General features: G+C 38.3%; 1 protein-coding gene across 3 annotated transcripts in view; it reads right to left on the bottom strand.

The window, feature by feature from the left end:
- The window catches only part of VPS41 (VPS41 subunit of HOPS complex), a 192025-nt gene that overhangs the window by 70180 nt on the left and 106219 nt on the right, over positions 1-15626 (bottom strand). For all 3 annotated transcript variants that reach the window (XM_030795990.1, XM_030795989.1, XM_030795991.1), the window contains 2 exons: positions 4084-4203; positions 2803-2949 (listed from right to left, as the gene is read on the bottom strand). In XM_030795990.1, coding sequence (XP_030651850.1) covers positions 2803-2949; positions 4084-4203 — 267 coding nt within the window. The remainder of the gene's footprint in view (positions 1-2802; positions 2950-4083; positions 4204-15626) is intronic.

Raw genomic sequence — 15626 nt, 5'->3', positions numbered from 1 at the left:
TCCCCTCTTGACTGCCCCTTTGCTGTTTAGCTCCACACAGCAACCAGAGAGATCCTTCCAAAATACAAGTTAGATCACTTAACTGACTCCACAACAGCTCAAAGCCCTGTGCTGGCTTCCTACCCCACTCAAAAGCCAAAGACTTCTCAAGGGCCCCTGGGCTCCAACATCATCTGCTCCTCCACCGCACCCTCCCCCACCCCCACTTACATCCCTCTCCTCTACATCTGCTCCACTCACTCTGACACAGCTTCCTTGCTGTTCCTCAAAACCACACCAATCACACTCCTGCTCCTTCTGCAAACACCTCCTACCCCAGGCCCCCACAGAGCTGCATAACTTTTCTCTCCAGACCTCTGACCAAACAACATATTAGTTATTGGACAGGTCATCCCTGGACCACCCTATATTAAATGGTACCTACCCCAATCCCTTTTCCTATTATCCTGTTAAAATGTTCTCCTCTTTATTTGCCACCTTCAACATGCTATACTTACTTGTTTTTGTCCACCTTCCTCACTAGAATATAAATTTCCCAAGGGAAGGAACTCATGCATTTGTCTATTTGTGTTCTGCAATACTAGAACACTGCCTGGAACACTGCAGGCACCTGGTAAACGTTTGTTGGGCAAATGAATGAATGAAGTAGATGGTAAGCTCCAATTGCACACTTTATTATACTGTTTCTGGTTGCTTCTCCCCAACAAGATTGCTGTCTCTCTGAAGAAAGACCATGTCCTTATCTCCTCTTCCTTGAACAGAACTCACTAAGAGTCTACACTGAGAAGTGCTCAACATATAGAACTGAGTTTGAAGAAAAGGAACCTCCAATAAAATGAAATATTTGACATAAAAATTGTATAGAAGCTGGATCTTAACTTGGGCATAAAGAAAGGGTATATGTTTCCCATGGCTGCTATAACAGACTGCCACACTTGGTGGTTTAAAACAACAGAGATGTATTCTCTTACAGTTCTGCAGGCTACAAGTCTGAAATCGGGTTCACTGGGCTAAAATCGAGGTGTTGGCAGGGCCGTACTTCCTCTGGAGGCTCTAGGGGACAATGTGCTGTCTCCTCCAGCTTTCTGGTGGCTGCCACCATTCACTGGCCACCTCACTCCAATTTCTGCCTCCACAGTGGTACTGCCTTCTCCTTCTCTCTTCCATGTTAGCATCTCCCTCTGCCTCCCTCTCATAAAGACAAACGTGATTGCATTTAGGGCCCACCCAGATAATGTAGGTTAATTCCTCATCTCAAGATCCTTAACTTAATCATATCTTTTGCTAAATAAAGTAATATTTACCTTTTTGTCATATAAAGAAACATTTACAGGTTCTAGGAATTAGGGCTTGCTATCCTTGGGGCCATTATTCAGCATACCAGAGAAAGAATTTCTGGTAGTAATGAGTAAACTTGTTACATATTCCTATAGGCTAATTTTCCTTGTCTTTCACCATAAGAAAAGAAAATCAGAACTTTAAAACTAACAAGCAACCTGGTCCATTTAAGGGATTTTTAAAATACTAAGAATATAAATTTATTGGATGAGTAACCACACACATGGGACAGGGAGCCCAGGGAATCCCTTTTTCCATCCTACGCTATAGGCACAGCTTCCTTCCTGTTACCCTAAATATAAATCAGGTTGTGTTCACGTAACACATGAAGAAAAAAAGAACCTGAATGATAACAACATAAGGGCTGGGAGGGCCTGAAGTGTAACAATGTTTGTTTTGCTAATAACAATCATCACATTAATAATTTTCCACTTTCCCTTTCCAGAGAAGAGTAAATTTTAAATAGCCACGTCCCCTTCATGACATTGCTAGAACTTTATATAATAATGACAGCTAACATTTATTAAGCAATTATATCAGATTCCATGCAAAACTCTTTACATGCATTAACTCATTTATTTCTCCCCAAAACTTGTGATGTAAGAAAAATTAGCACTACCATTTTGCAGATGAGGACAGTAAGGCTCACAGAGGATCACAAAGGAAAATGGAGAAGCTGGACTGGATCCCAGGTCTGTCTGGCCTCAAAGCCTGAGCTCGTCCATGAGACTATTGCTGGGATACTCTCTCATGCCATTTTTATACTTCTGTTAATTTTTAGCTTATTTTGTTTGAATTAAGCTGTCTATTTTTTAAAGGGAAACAACTTTTGGCTCTGAAGTAGCTAATATAACAGAAGCACTAGTAGGCATAAAATAAATGTGAATGAGCTTTGGGCCCCCTTTCATAGAACAGCTAAATTTCATTTACCTAGGTGCATAAGGGTCAGATAATTAAACTTCTGAAAATATTCCCAAATCTTATTATTGATGATAAGTCTGGGTCTCTACTCCATCAAATTATTACCAAGCAGCAGGATGATTTAATTTTAACCTTCTCTCTCTGCTATCAATAACTCTAATGAAGAAGTGAAGGGTCAAAGCTAAGGGAAAATGAAAAGAATAATAAAGAGAAGAAAACCTGACTAAACAACAAAACTAACCCCATGTTCTGTAAATAGCTAAGGCCAGCTGGGATGTGAGAAATTAAAAGAAGATTGAAAAAGACAGCACCATTCTGAACATGAAAAAGTTCACAAACAGTTTTATATGTCATGGAAAAGAAAGAATATATCTTAAAACGTATGCACAGGAAATAATTTGAGCATTAAATGGTAATCACATCACAATCACATCCATGTGAAAAGATTTGGGTCCTAGAAGCCAGTCAAGACTCACAGTCCTTTGGACCACCCTCAGTGGATCTATAACAACACGGACTTATTATAAAGACAAGCAAAACCACCTTGACAGAAGTCCCCCAGCCAATAATCAGTGTCACATTGTCCTTCCAGCAGAGGCTGCAGGGATACATGTCTGGGCGAAGACTTATATCATCCCGGGGCACATTGGTGATTCTTTGCTTTGAGATGATGTCAAAAATCTTCACACCCTGGAAAATAAAACAGCAGTAAGCATCCTCTACTCAGGAGGAAAGTAACAGAAAACTTATTAATAGCCCCTGCTACATACTACCAATAACCAGCACGGAGAAATATTAGCAGTGTTTACTGAGCATGCAAGGAAAATGCTCCTGCTCCACACAAACCCTGTGGAAACTAAAACCACAAGGAAACCTCCATCCTTCTTTGTGGACAAAGGAGATTTTCTTAGACGGCATGGGTGACCCAAATCCAACAGAAACATGACATGTACAGACATCAACAGCTGCATTTCCAAACTGACAGACAAGTAACATTTCTAATTTTATCGTTCTACCACGAAAAATGAAGTTTGTTTTTTAGAAAGGCTTTGAGTCTGAAAAGCCACCTATACAAAGAAAACTACATCTGACATTTTAAAGTTCTCAAATGAAAACATCAGGCAAGCAGCTAACTAAAAATGAACCAAGAGACCACGGGTTTGTTTTACCTTCATTGTGACCCAGGAGAAGTAAGAAAAGTTCAGAATAAAAAGGTAGAGTCTAGGCAGATTTCTACCATTTAAAACTGAACAGAACTGATTTACTAAATTATACCTTGATGTTTCAAAATATATGCCAGATGTCAAAAAGACCATTTTTAAAACTTCCTACTAGCCCCAATTCATAGCAAGTAAACTTTAACTTAAAATGCAACACTGAAAATTACGATCCACTTTCTTACAGGCAGGTCTATACTTCTGCCTATGATTATACTGGGAGTAAAAGAGAAATCAGCAATATTCTGCACTTGTTTCATATCAACTCTTACTTGCCTTTGGCCAACAGGCAAATGATATTTTCAAGACCCATTCCCAATGCAGTCCTTCAATTATTAAGATAGCTTTCCATTTTCTTGGCTACTCTCCATGCCTCAGGTTTCTTACTCTAAAATAGAGTCCAGAATATGTTGGGAATGACTATATTATGAAAGCCAAGAGCAATCTAATTTCTTTAACCTCCTAGGTACAATATCAATCGTCCTTTCACCCTTTAGAAATCACCACCACAGCAAGTGGCATCTTTTCCCTTCATTACAGCCCTATCAACTTGGCCATTCTTCTGCCACTGAACAAGCATTAGGAAGACAGAGGCGTTATTTTTTACCATATTATTGGCCCAAGCAATCAGATGGCCTCTCCACTTCACACTCCTTATGTTCCCTTCCCCTTCATGCAGAACAGCAGACTTCCATCTGTTCATCCAAGACCGTTCAAACAGTAGCAGCTAGGGACAAAGAGCATAGACAAAGAATCTTAGAAATTGAAAATCATATATCAGGTTCTTTACTTACTAGTTTTGCCTATCCTTGTGACCAAATAACAAACAACTCACTCTCGACATCTTTAATGTAGACTTATAGTAGTATATTATTTGTACCTTGGAAAGAATTCCTAGCACATCATATTCTCCCAAGGACGTTGTTTAAAATGGATGAGTGTTGAAGTTACTACAAGGCCAAGCCACAAGGTGGCACCAAAACACCAAGATTCATGGAAAATAATGCACGTTAGTTATCAAAAGATTTGTATCGCAAAAGTTCTTCAAGTGATTGTCCGGGAACTGATTTATTTTGTAAATTGGGAAATCAAAACCTCTTAAGTTTTTCACTGAAAGTAAGATATTAATCACAGATTAAACTGTAATAGAAGCAGTCTATGTTTTTCATTTAACTCAAATAATTGAACAATGACTTTTGAACAGTAATTCACGTCACAAAATAAGAAAAATTGGAATTAAGCTTCTTTAGAAATTTCATACTATCTAGGGTCTTTATTTTAAAGGGAAGATTCTATCATTCAAAAAACCTGCTGGATAAATTTTAATATAAAATATAACTGGTCAAAAAAACCTCTACGATTAATAAAGATGTAATTCTAGGAAGTCATACATTATTAAGAACACAACAAATATTTTTCTTGATATCTTCCATTTAAATCCTTTAAGAAAAGACATTTATACAGTATGTAACTTAAGGCATGCAATCCTGAAACACGTTTATCCTTCAAAGCAAATGCTGACAACAGATTCCATAACAGAATTATTAAAATCCCTACCACTACAAGCAATTTCAGTCTACCTTAGTATATTTTATGTCCTCTACCCACCCCAAAAGAGGCAGGGGAAACACGTTAACAGGGGAAAGAGAGTAAATTCACATTTTATTTGTAATTCCTGTATATCTTTCTCAATAGACTAATACAGGCAGAGGAAGCACAAAATAAAATCCCTAAAATTAAATATGATGTCCATCACCACAAGTAAGCAAAGTACAGTTATTTTAAAATGCTGTAACAGTTTGAAGTTGTGTGATTTCACAACTTCCACAGGGAGACTGGAGGCAGGGATTCTTCTGACCATACTTAGCCCCGTCTTCCCATCAGATATATCCTATATATTCTCAGAGACCTTCTAACCTACCCTGCCCTCTCCCATCCCAGGTTCCAATTCAGAAGTCACTACTACCATGTCTCCCTATCCCCCAGTTAGAGGCCTTCGGGAGTGTCCCTGGACTGTGATTCAGCCTCTTTCTCCCATTTGCAGAGAACAGAGAACAGACCCCAGAAATGCAGGAAAGGGGGAGAAAGGCTGAGCATACAGTTCCTGCTACAGAGAAGATTATGCCCCACTAAACACAGGCAGCTAAAAACAATTATTTTTATTTATTTATTTTTGAGATGGAGTCTCACTCTGTTACCCAGGCTGGAATGCGGTGGCACCATCTCAGCTCACTGCAACCTCCACCTCCTAGGTTCTAGCAATTCTCCTGCTTCAGCCTCCCGAGTAGCTGGGATTACAGGCGTGCACCACCATGTCTGGCTAATTTTTGTACTTTTAGTAGAGACGGGGTTTCACCATGTTGGCCAGGCTGGTCTCGAACTCCTGACCTCAGATAAGCCACCGGTCTTGGCCTCCCAAAGTGGTGGGATTACAGGTGTGAGCAACCATGCCTGCCCACAACAATTAAACATGATGAATTGATAAGATCAAAATGTCTATCTTCTATCTGTGGCCTGGATCTGATGGAGGTGATCATACGAAATGGGCGAAGCACAGTGAGTGCTCAATAACCACCTGCTGGAATGAAGGGTTGACTGGATGGCTGGGAGAACAGCACGGTGAGACACAGCATCAAATTCCTTTCCCTCACCAATTCCCACCTAGAAACAACCAATGTAGTACTAAGAGGAGAACAGTCTGCACCTGTCTTGAAAAAGTTAAATATGCTCCAAATTTTAAGCTAAAAATTCTGTAAAATATGCTAACAATAAGACCCCAGTGAAGGCCATGATTTAACTCATTCCCCCAGAAAAAGCCTGCCTGGGAAGTCAGGCAGGTACTAGAATGCCACAACATCCCCCACACTCAGTGTAATGGGGCAGGAACGAAGGGGAGTGGCCAGTCTCACTCTGAAACACAAAGGGTTGGGTCCCTAAGCATGCAGCCAGCACTGTAGCTGTCCCAGGTGGGAAGGAAAGCAGGCACTCTGACAAAAGGCAGGCACCTATGGAAAAATCCTGCATTTGAAAAGAATACAAATTATCCAGGGAGTAATCCCCAACTTGTGACTCAATATGAATAAGACATTCAAAAAAACAAAAGAACTTAAAAGTAAAATCTAATTCTTATCATAATTCTCATGTAACAACAAAATTGAGAAATTAATAACAAAGAATGAGAAAAAGAAGAACACAAAACAAAAATGATACAAAAAACATTCTCAATCTTTGGGTAAAAGAGGAATTCATACGGTAACCAGAGTACTTTGAAAATGAGAAAATACTATAAACCTAACCTGTATGGGATACAATCAAAGTTGTAAAAAAAGGAAAATCTAGATTTAAAAGTTAATAATGAACATGACATGCCGCTACACAACAAAACAAAAACATTTCATTGAGGGATACGAAAGGAGAACTCAATAAACAGAAAGGCACATTATATTCATGGACAGTAAGACTCCAATTCTCATTAAAGAGCTTAAGTCTCATTAAATTAACCTATAATTTTAATGCAAATCCAAAAAAAATCCCAAAGGGATTATTTCTAGAAATTCCAAAAATGCTAAAAATTCATTTAAAAAAATGAGAGAATAACAGGAATTTTTTTAAAATTAAGTAATTTAGGGGGAGGAATGGATTTGTCCAGACAGATAGTAAAACATTTTATAAAATCAACACTCAAAACAGTACAGCAATGTTTCTAGAATTGATAGATGAAGGAAAAGTAATGAACTGATAAAGACGAACCAAAATGATATGGTCAGGAATGGGTATGTGGGGTGGGGGGTACAGTGGAGTGTGTGCAGAGAAAGAGGTATCTTCAAACTACTGAGCTGCGGTCTTGGACACCATCTTTCTGGAGGATCGTTTGGCATCATGGACTCAAAGCTTTAAAAAAAAAATGACACCAGGAAGTTGCTACCTAGAAACTTACACTAAGAAATGATCAGACAAGTTAGTAAAGATGCATGTAAAGCTATTTATAACAGCCACAAATGGACTAACAACTGAGGAATGACAGAGCATAATATGATGGAGCACACACAATGAGTATGTATCCATTACTATTTTATGCATGTATCTTCATTAACACAAAAAGCTATGAGGGCATATTAAATAAAAAAGCAGATGACAAAACAGTATTCAATACAATGTCCTTAAAATGTGAATGTATATCCACATATATTATAAAATCTAAAAGATACATGACAAAGTAATCCTAATTCTATAAATGAGTGCTGAAATTTTATATTATTTTTATTTTATAATTATTCTGCACTAAATATATGAATATTTTTATAATGCTAATACATTAATGGGAATGAAAATCCATTCTCTTATTTTTACAATCAGGAAAACTTGGAGGAATAGTTAAAATGTAACAACAAAGTAATATCAAAAATTCACTGGAGATTGGGTGCAGTGGCTCATGCCTGTAATCCCAGCACTTTGGGAGGCCGAGGTGGGTGGATCACCTGAGGTCGGGAGTTTGAGACCAGCCTGGCCAACATGGTGAAACCCCGTCTCTACTAAAAATACAAAAAAATTAGCCAGGCATGGTGGCCGGCACCTGTAATCCCAGCTACTCGGGGTAGGGGGTGAGGCAGGAGAATCGCTTGAACCTGGGAGGAGGAGATTGCAGTGAGCCAAGATTGCGCCATTGCACTCCAGCCTGGGCAACAAGAGCAAAACTCTGTCTCAAAAAAAATAAAAATAAATAAATAAATAAATAAAAATTCACTGGAACTTAAAGAAGTAATGTTTGAGGCATACTGAACATGTATTAGAATGAATTTACATAAACTGTATATACTTTTCAAATAAAACATTAACTTCTTCAGAAAACTTAATTAAATCTCGTTGCAATTCCTACTAAAATGCAAGCTCACTCCAATGGACCCTTTCTGTTACACTCAGTGTGCTCTAAGCTATGGGAGGAAGCAGAGGTGGCTGAACTCTGGCCTCCTTTTGCCTCCTACTCTACGTCCCAAAACAAGAAACTATAAACTTCCAGCAGAGGGGAGGAGGCAAAGGAAGGACAGAAGAATTCTGAACCCAGGCCATCTCAGGATTGATTCCCAAAAACCTTGCGGACCCTGCTCTGACATGCAATTAAAAGAGCAAAGAAGCTTCTCCCAGTGATATTTCTACAATGCAGACAGGCATATGCCATTCTATGCAACTGATGTGTGCTCAAAAATGGAGGGGATATAAAAAATTAACCTCTGTAAATGAAACATTTTAACTAATTAACAAGTTTTGACAGGATTCATGTTATTTTTCTTATGTTTTTCAAATAGCCTAAATCCCTATCACTTTATATTTTGTGGATGAAAAATAAGAAAATATCTGTAAATAAAGTAGGTCATCATAAACATACTAAGGAAAGTCATCATTTAAGAGAATTCTTTTGTAAGTCAAATAATTTCCCCCCAATTTACTGGTTCTGTATATGTTTTATGGTCACACTGGTTTTCTCACTGCACAACTAAGTCTATTAAATCTTGTTCACTGAGATTGGTGTGTTTACCTTGCATTTCCCCAACCAGTGCATTGGGGAAAAGGATCATATCTTATACTTTGCTAGACACACAGGCATAATAAATATTAAATATTAAGTAGGCTATCCGAGTCTACTAGTCTTAATTCTTTCCTTCTCTGACCATACACACAATGCGTTTGCTACAGGAGGAGCTACGCGATTTCCCAAAACCTTTCAGTTACTCAGCCTATCTTTACAGTTAGTAATACTCCTAAACTATTTTGAACACACTGGAATCTACTCCAATCTCAAAAATTTAAAGAACCCAATGACTAATTCATACAATCAACACAGCCTTGCTTTTAGAAAGGGCTCACTTCTATGGATCCCATATCCAGGCATGTAATGTCAGTCTATTTCCCTTTGCTGAAGGCCAGCAGATAGAATTTGTGCACAACTTGTCAAAAATTTGAAAGCTGCTTTTAAGGTTAGCCTTCCTCTATTAAGTTTAAGTAATTGCAGCTCTTTTATTTCAGAGACATGAACTGGCCACACATTTGGCCTGAACGGTAATTTCTGAAATGTGTCTGCAGGCCTGCAGAAGGCTCTCTGGACTGCCACAAGTGCCTACTTCTCCAGGCTCTCTCGCATCTGGCCTGCTTCTCTCCTTGATGTTACCTGCCTGGTCCCGTCGAACATTTATTTCTGCCTTTCCTCTCCACCCTACTTTATTCTTTACTCCTGAGTCCACTCTTCCTATCCTACATAGTATAAAACCTTAAATGCCTGCTAGTAATTATGGAGTCATTTCTATATCTCTGAAACTCTCATGCAGGATTTGCTTTGATTTGACATAGAGTTTCATACAGAAGGGAGAATGGCCAAATGATCCACTCTCCATTGGCTTTTTTATCCTAATCTCTGTGAATTTCAAGCAGAAACATATTTTCTGACAGGAATGCCAAGGAAAGCTTTGCTTTGGTGATTTAAGAAAAGATGAACTTCTTTTCTTACAAACATTCTATACTAATTTAACTACCACAAAACTATCTGCCTGTACTTCACTGACATTTAATAATATCCATTTTTTCCTTCCAGTCATAAAACTGCCCACAGACCTACTGAGCACGAATGTTCTACAAAGCATTTTATGGGGTAAGGCATTGAAAAAAACTACCCTTAAAAGCAGCTGGTTAATTTATTTGGTTCATCTTCCATACCCTGTAATATTGAATTGTCATTATCACAATACTAAGAGCAATTTAAGCTCAATGGGAGCTAAGTACATAGAGAGGAAAAGCTGTTTCCAAGAGGTCTATTTTTTTGTTGGAAAAAGTATTTTAGGGCTTTATTTCCCATAAATCCACATTCTGGCAGTCAGCACTCTCAGTACTTATATTTCAATATGAGCCCTCACATCCTCAGCAATATACTTTATTCTCCTCTGTTTTGTGCTGATAAATCTATCTAGTGCTTTCCTACTCTACAGAGTGGTATAAGGACACGGAGCCCAGAATCTCCCACATGTGTAGCAAGATTCCTATCGGGCTGTAATGAAGTCCTCGATTCTGGTCACCTAACGCCCATCATTACTTATCACTCACTCTTCCCTGATGGAGTTGAAAAGAGTATGATTGGCCCTGCTTTAATCATCTTGTGATCTTTCAAGTTGATAAATCACTTGGCTCCTTCAGGCTTCCTAAATACTGACCACACTGCTAGCTTTGAGGCAGACAAGAAAGTGGGCAAGATTCAGCAGGGGCTTCAGCTCAGGGTCAGGGCTTAGATACCATGTGTGTTCCTACGGGGAGAACCGAGGAGCTTGAAGAAAACAAATATTTCACAAAGGAGAACCTGTGCTAGGTCAGGAAGGTGCAGAAGATCCAGGTAATAAAATAGAGAAATAGAGAAAAGTAAAACCCAGCAAATAAAACTATCTCAATAAAAATAAACAAAGGGCATAACAATGGGAAAGTCTTGTTACAAAAGGATTTAAATATTAAAGATTAGAAAAGATCATGAGCAAAATTTTAAAAGTCAAGAAGGCAAGTGAGAAAAATATGAGTGAGTGTGGAGAAGACCTAGGATGGTGGCTGGCTACTGACAGCAAATAGGGTCTTGAATCCTGAAGGGGGCAGGAATGACCAGGAACCCATATGGAGCAGGTAAGTGTCTTTGTCTTGCTTTGTGCTTAGGCTTAGTGCCAAAGTTTCAAACACGCAGCTTTTCTAAACACCACCAACAGCTCTACTATGTCCATCAAGATAGAATATAAACATGTGGGAGGAAAAAGAGAACTTCCCAAATATATTATTGCCTTAAATTCAGTGGTTATTTTCTGAACAAGTTATAATGCTTCAATCTCCTTTATCTGAATTTAACATGTTTAAAACCAGTTCAGTACAGACAAAATGTTGGTACCATAGAAAACCTCTGTGCACAAGGGTTCCTAGAGCCCACTCAAATGCCACTTGCTTACAAACAATATTTTAGTAAACACCATTCCTATGCAACACAGACATTTTTTTTTTAACTTGTATTTTAATTTCAGGGGTTTATGTGCAGGTTTGTTATGTAGGTAAAGTCGTGCCACAGGGGTTTGTTGCACAGATTATTTTGTCACCCAGGTATTAAGCCTAGTATCCATTAGTTATTTTTTCCAGATCCTCTCCCTCCTCCCATCCTCCATCCTCCAATAGGCCCCAGTGTGTCTTGTTGCCCTCTATGTATTCACGTGTTCTCATCATTTAGCTCCCACTTACAAATGAGAACATGTGGTATTTGGTTTTCTGTTCCTGCATTAGCAACACAGACTTTGGACAGGCCCTTGCAGTTAATTCTGTGAAACCTATATAGACAGACCAATGCTTTGAAATTTAAAAAACACTGTATCAACATAAGGTAATGATCAATTCAGCAACCAAGAAATCCAAGCAAAGGTTCCAGGAGAACAAAATAAGTTAAACACCGGAGGTGCCATTTAGGAGCAGCTTTCTTTGCATTAAAAAACTAGAGATGACAGCCAGATAAAGATCTACCTACCCATCTATGCGGTATCTACCTACACACCTATGTGGGCTTGGCAATCAAGCCAGCATGTGAGGTAGTCCCCTATTTAAACTACTAATCTGCAATTTCTGCAAATGCAAGCACATAATTACAAGTGCGATTTCAGAAATGACTAGGACACTTTCTAAGTAATTTTACCACTTAAAAAACATCTTCCATATGGATCCCACAGATTTAATAGAGCTGGCTGTTCATACCAAACACATTGAGTCTGTTTTTCAGTTTGCAGTTATCTGAGGATACATTTCCCAGGGCTGGGCTCAAGGTCAAACACCCTCACCATCAGGGTAGAGATAACACAAAAGTCATCCACTGGGTGATTAAACTTGAATTAATGTTCTCTGCAATGAACAAATATCTCTAACTTTAACTACATATAATCTCAATCATTGATGACTGGTGAAAATCCTTGCACAGTGAGTATATCAAAAAGAAATGCGAAATTGCTAAGTCTTCAATAATGCAGACAGTTAACTGAAAACACGGGTTTATGTATTTGAACAAGCCCTTCACACAATTCAAAGTAAAACAGGCCAGGCGCAGTGGCTCACGCCTGTAATCCCAGCATTTTAGGAGGCCGAGGAGGGCAGATCACAAGGTCAAGAGATGGAGACCATCCTGGCCAACAAGGTGAAGCTCCGTCTCTACTAAATATACAAAAATTAGCTGGGCGTGGTGGTGCACGCCTATAGTCCCAGCTACTTGGGAGTCTGAGGCAGAAGAATCACTTGAACCTGGGAAGCAGAGGTTGCAGTGAGCCGCGATCGCACCACTGCACTCCAGCCTGGCGACAGAGTGAGAGTCTGTCTCAAAAAAAAAAAAACAAAAACAAAAAAAACTAAACAAAAACAAAAACAAAAACAAAGCCCAAAAGTTGAAAAAAAAAAAAAAATCAAGACACTACCTGCAGAAGAAAATGAGTCAAATGAACCCAATTTCAAACATTATAATCCACTTTCTTACCATCTCTATGAAAAACTGGCATTAACTGGACACACTGGTCAGCACTGATAGCTTTCATGGAAGTGGCAGAACTGATGGTTTTGGGGCAGACTCACATCTACATGGTAACATATGTTCATCTTCTCTACACACTTCAGGGTCTACTCTAAAGTCTCATTTAGACTCCTATAATGCCTCCCTGGGAACAAGAATAATTATTCCAGATTTGGCCAAAATTGGAGAAAAGGCTGCAGGCTATTCAGTAAGCAGCAATAATTTGTGCTCAAACTGACAGTAAATATCAAGTGGACAGCCTTCATTGTCCTGGCTTCTATGGTAATATTAAAAGCTGCCCTAAGCAAGGAATACAATCAGACAAATCACAAAGGAAGCTACAGAAGTAGCTAATAAATAAAAATGTTCAAAATCACTAAAAATTCAAACATACTATAAAATAGAAAAATGGAGTATCTTTATATATCAGATTGGCAATGAGCATGTGGTAAAATAGGTACTCACACATAGCTGATGTAAACTGGTGTAAGTTTTCTGGAATACAATTTTACTTAGCAACACATATTAAATGCCTAAAAAATAATCATAACCTTTGATTCAGTAATTCCAATCCTAAGAATCAATGGTAGGAAAACATTCAGAGGAATAGATGAAAGGCCAAAGATTTCAAGCTTCACCACATCATGATTTATGACAGCCAAACATTGGATATAACCTAAAGGTCCAAAGACAGAAGAATGGTTAAGAAAATCAAATAGATCCATAAGATAGAATATTATGCAACTATTCAATAACACTGAACTAAGAATAGACGTCCACAATGTAGGGAATTTCATATGATGTGCAATGATAAGTTAAAACAAGATCTAAAATAACTGAGATTACTCTATACATTCCTTTACTTTTTATTATTATAAAAATAATGCATGCTTACTACAAAAAGTAAATAAAAGCCAATGAAAGTCAGAAAGAACATTCATAATCCTGCCCAGACACAAATACTGTTAATATTGGTGTACAGCCTTCCATGAATACATCTACATACATAATTTTATTTCTACAGAAAAGGATAATCAGACCATACATGTATTTTAGAAAAGTACCTCAACAGAAGCAATCTATCAAATGTTGAGAATTTTATTTATTCCAACTGAGAAAGAGAAAAGCTGACAACCAGAAGCTAGCCTGGCACCCACAGCAGGGCCCTGATGTTCTCTTGATGAATATATACAATTTCACAGAAAACCAACATCAGCCAAGGCCACTCCACGACCACGGAGGACCAGGACAGAAGCAAGACCACTCCATAATCATGTCTGAATGCAAACAAGACATGAACATTTTCCAAGTCATGGCAATGACCAAACACCTCCCACTTTGGCTAAAATGACAGACTGCTGCTTCTTTACCAGTTATGACTTTGGCTTTGGCTTAGCCTTTTCTCCTTCTAGATAAGATTTATTAAAATGCCCAGCTGTAGAATTACTCATGCTTCATGACAGCATCCAATCTAGAGCAAAGCCCTGATGCCTTAAACCTCCCCGAAATCACCTCACACCAGCCTAAATCCTACAATTCTTCTAACATCTTCCTAAAACCATATGGCGTGCTCCTGGTGATCTTTGGCCGCAGGGCACTGACACAGCTAATTCACTATTGTTAGACAGTTAGCTTGTACCAATTTTCACTGTTACAAACATCAAGAAAATTGGCTGAAATTAAGTTAGAAAATTAAAAGGAAAACAAACAAACGTACAGGTTGAGGGGGATCCAAAAGGCTTAAAGACAAATAAAGGACTGTAAATTTACCCCATAGTGTTGTATGCGAATATACAAATACACTCATTTTCCTATCAAGTCACTATTCTGACTAATGGTCTTATTAACTATATTCTACCTACACCATCCTACCTATATGCTTTTGGAAGCCTGCCACCATTTCTGAAATCAAGATCCCGTGTACACACAGCACCTAACATGAAGCATGACACAAAATTGTATTCAGGAAGCAGATTCAAACCAAATACTCCTGTGAAATGATGTACCATGACACCAACTAACAATGACTGCAATTGTGACCCCTTGCTTTATACAGCCTTATCTTGAAGCAAAAGAGAGAAAGAGAACCTCTCAGTGTTAATGGATCAGCTGAGGTTAAATCCCACAAGAAAATCTAATGAACATCTCTGAACTGGCAATGACACTTGCGGTCATTGCTCAAAATACTTAAGAATAAGCACAGGACTCTCCACATGCAAAAGAAGATATTATCAGCAAGGAGCAAAAGATGGTTGTAAGGAAGAGAGATGGTAGTTTTAACATCAGAGTTCAGGGGAAAGCTACAATCAGTATAGAAATATTATATGAAAAAGTTAGCTGAACTCATTAAAGAAAAAAGTATATTTTTAACAGGCATTTGATGGATATGAGACAATGGGAATCATAAAGGAAAATGAAGTTGCTATGGACCCAACTCTCCCACCCTGACCACTGTAGATACCATTCAAATACTCTGGGAGTCCTACATACTGACATTAAAAAAGCAATCAGCAATGAAGAACACCTGTTTTCAGACTGAAAATGATTTTTATTTAAGCATTATATTTCTATTTTTAGCCTCAGATAGCTTAGCATACATA

This window comes from Nomascus leucogenys, chromosome 17 (genome assembly GCF_006542625.1).
Source record: "Nomascus leucogenys isolate Asia chromosome 17, Asia_NLE_v1, whole genome shotgun sequence".
Taxonomy (NCBI): domain Eukaryota; kingdom Metazoa; phylum Chordata; class Mammalia; order Primates; family Hylobatidae; genus Nomascus; species Nomascus leucogenys.
The sequence above is the reverse complement of the archived record's forward strand: the minus strand, read 5'-3'. Positions and strand labels throughout refer to the sequence as shown.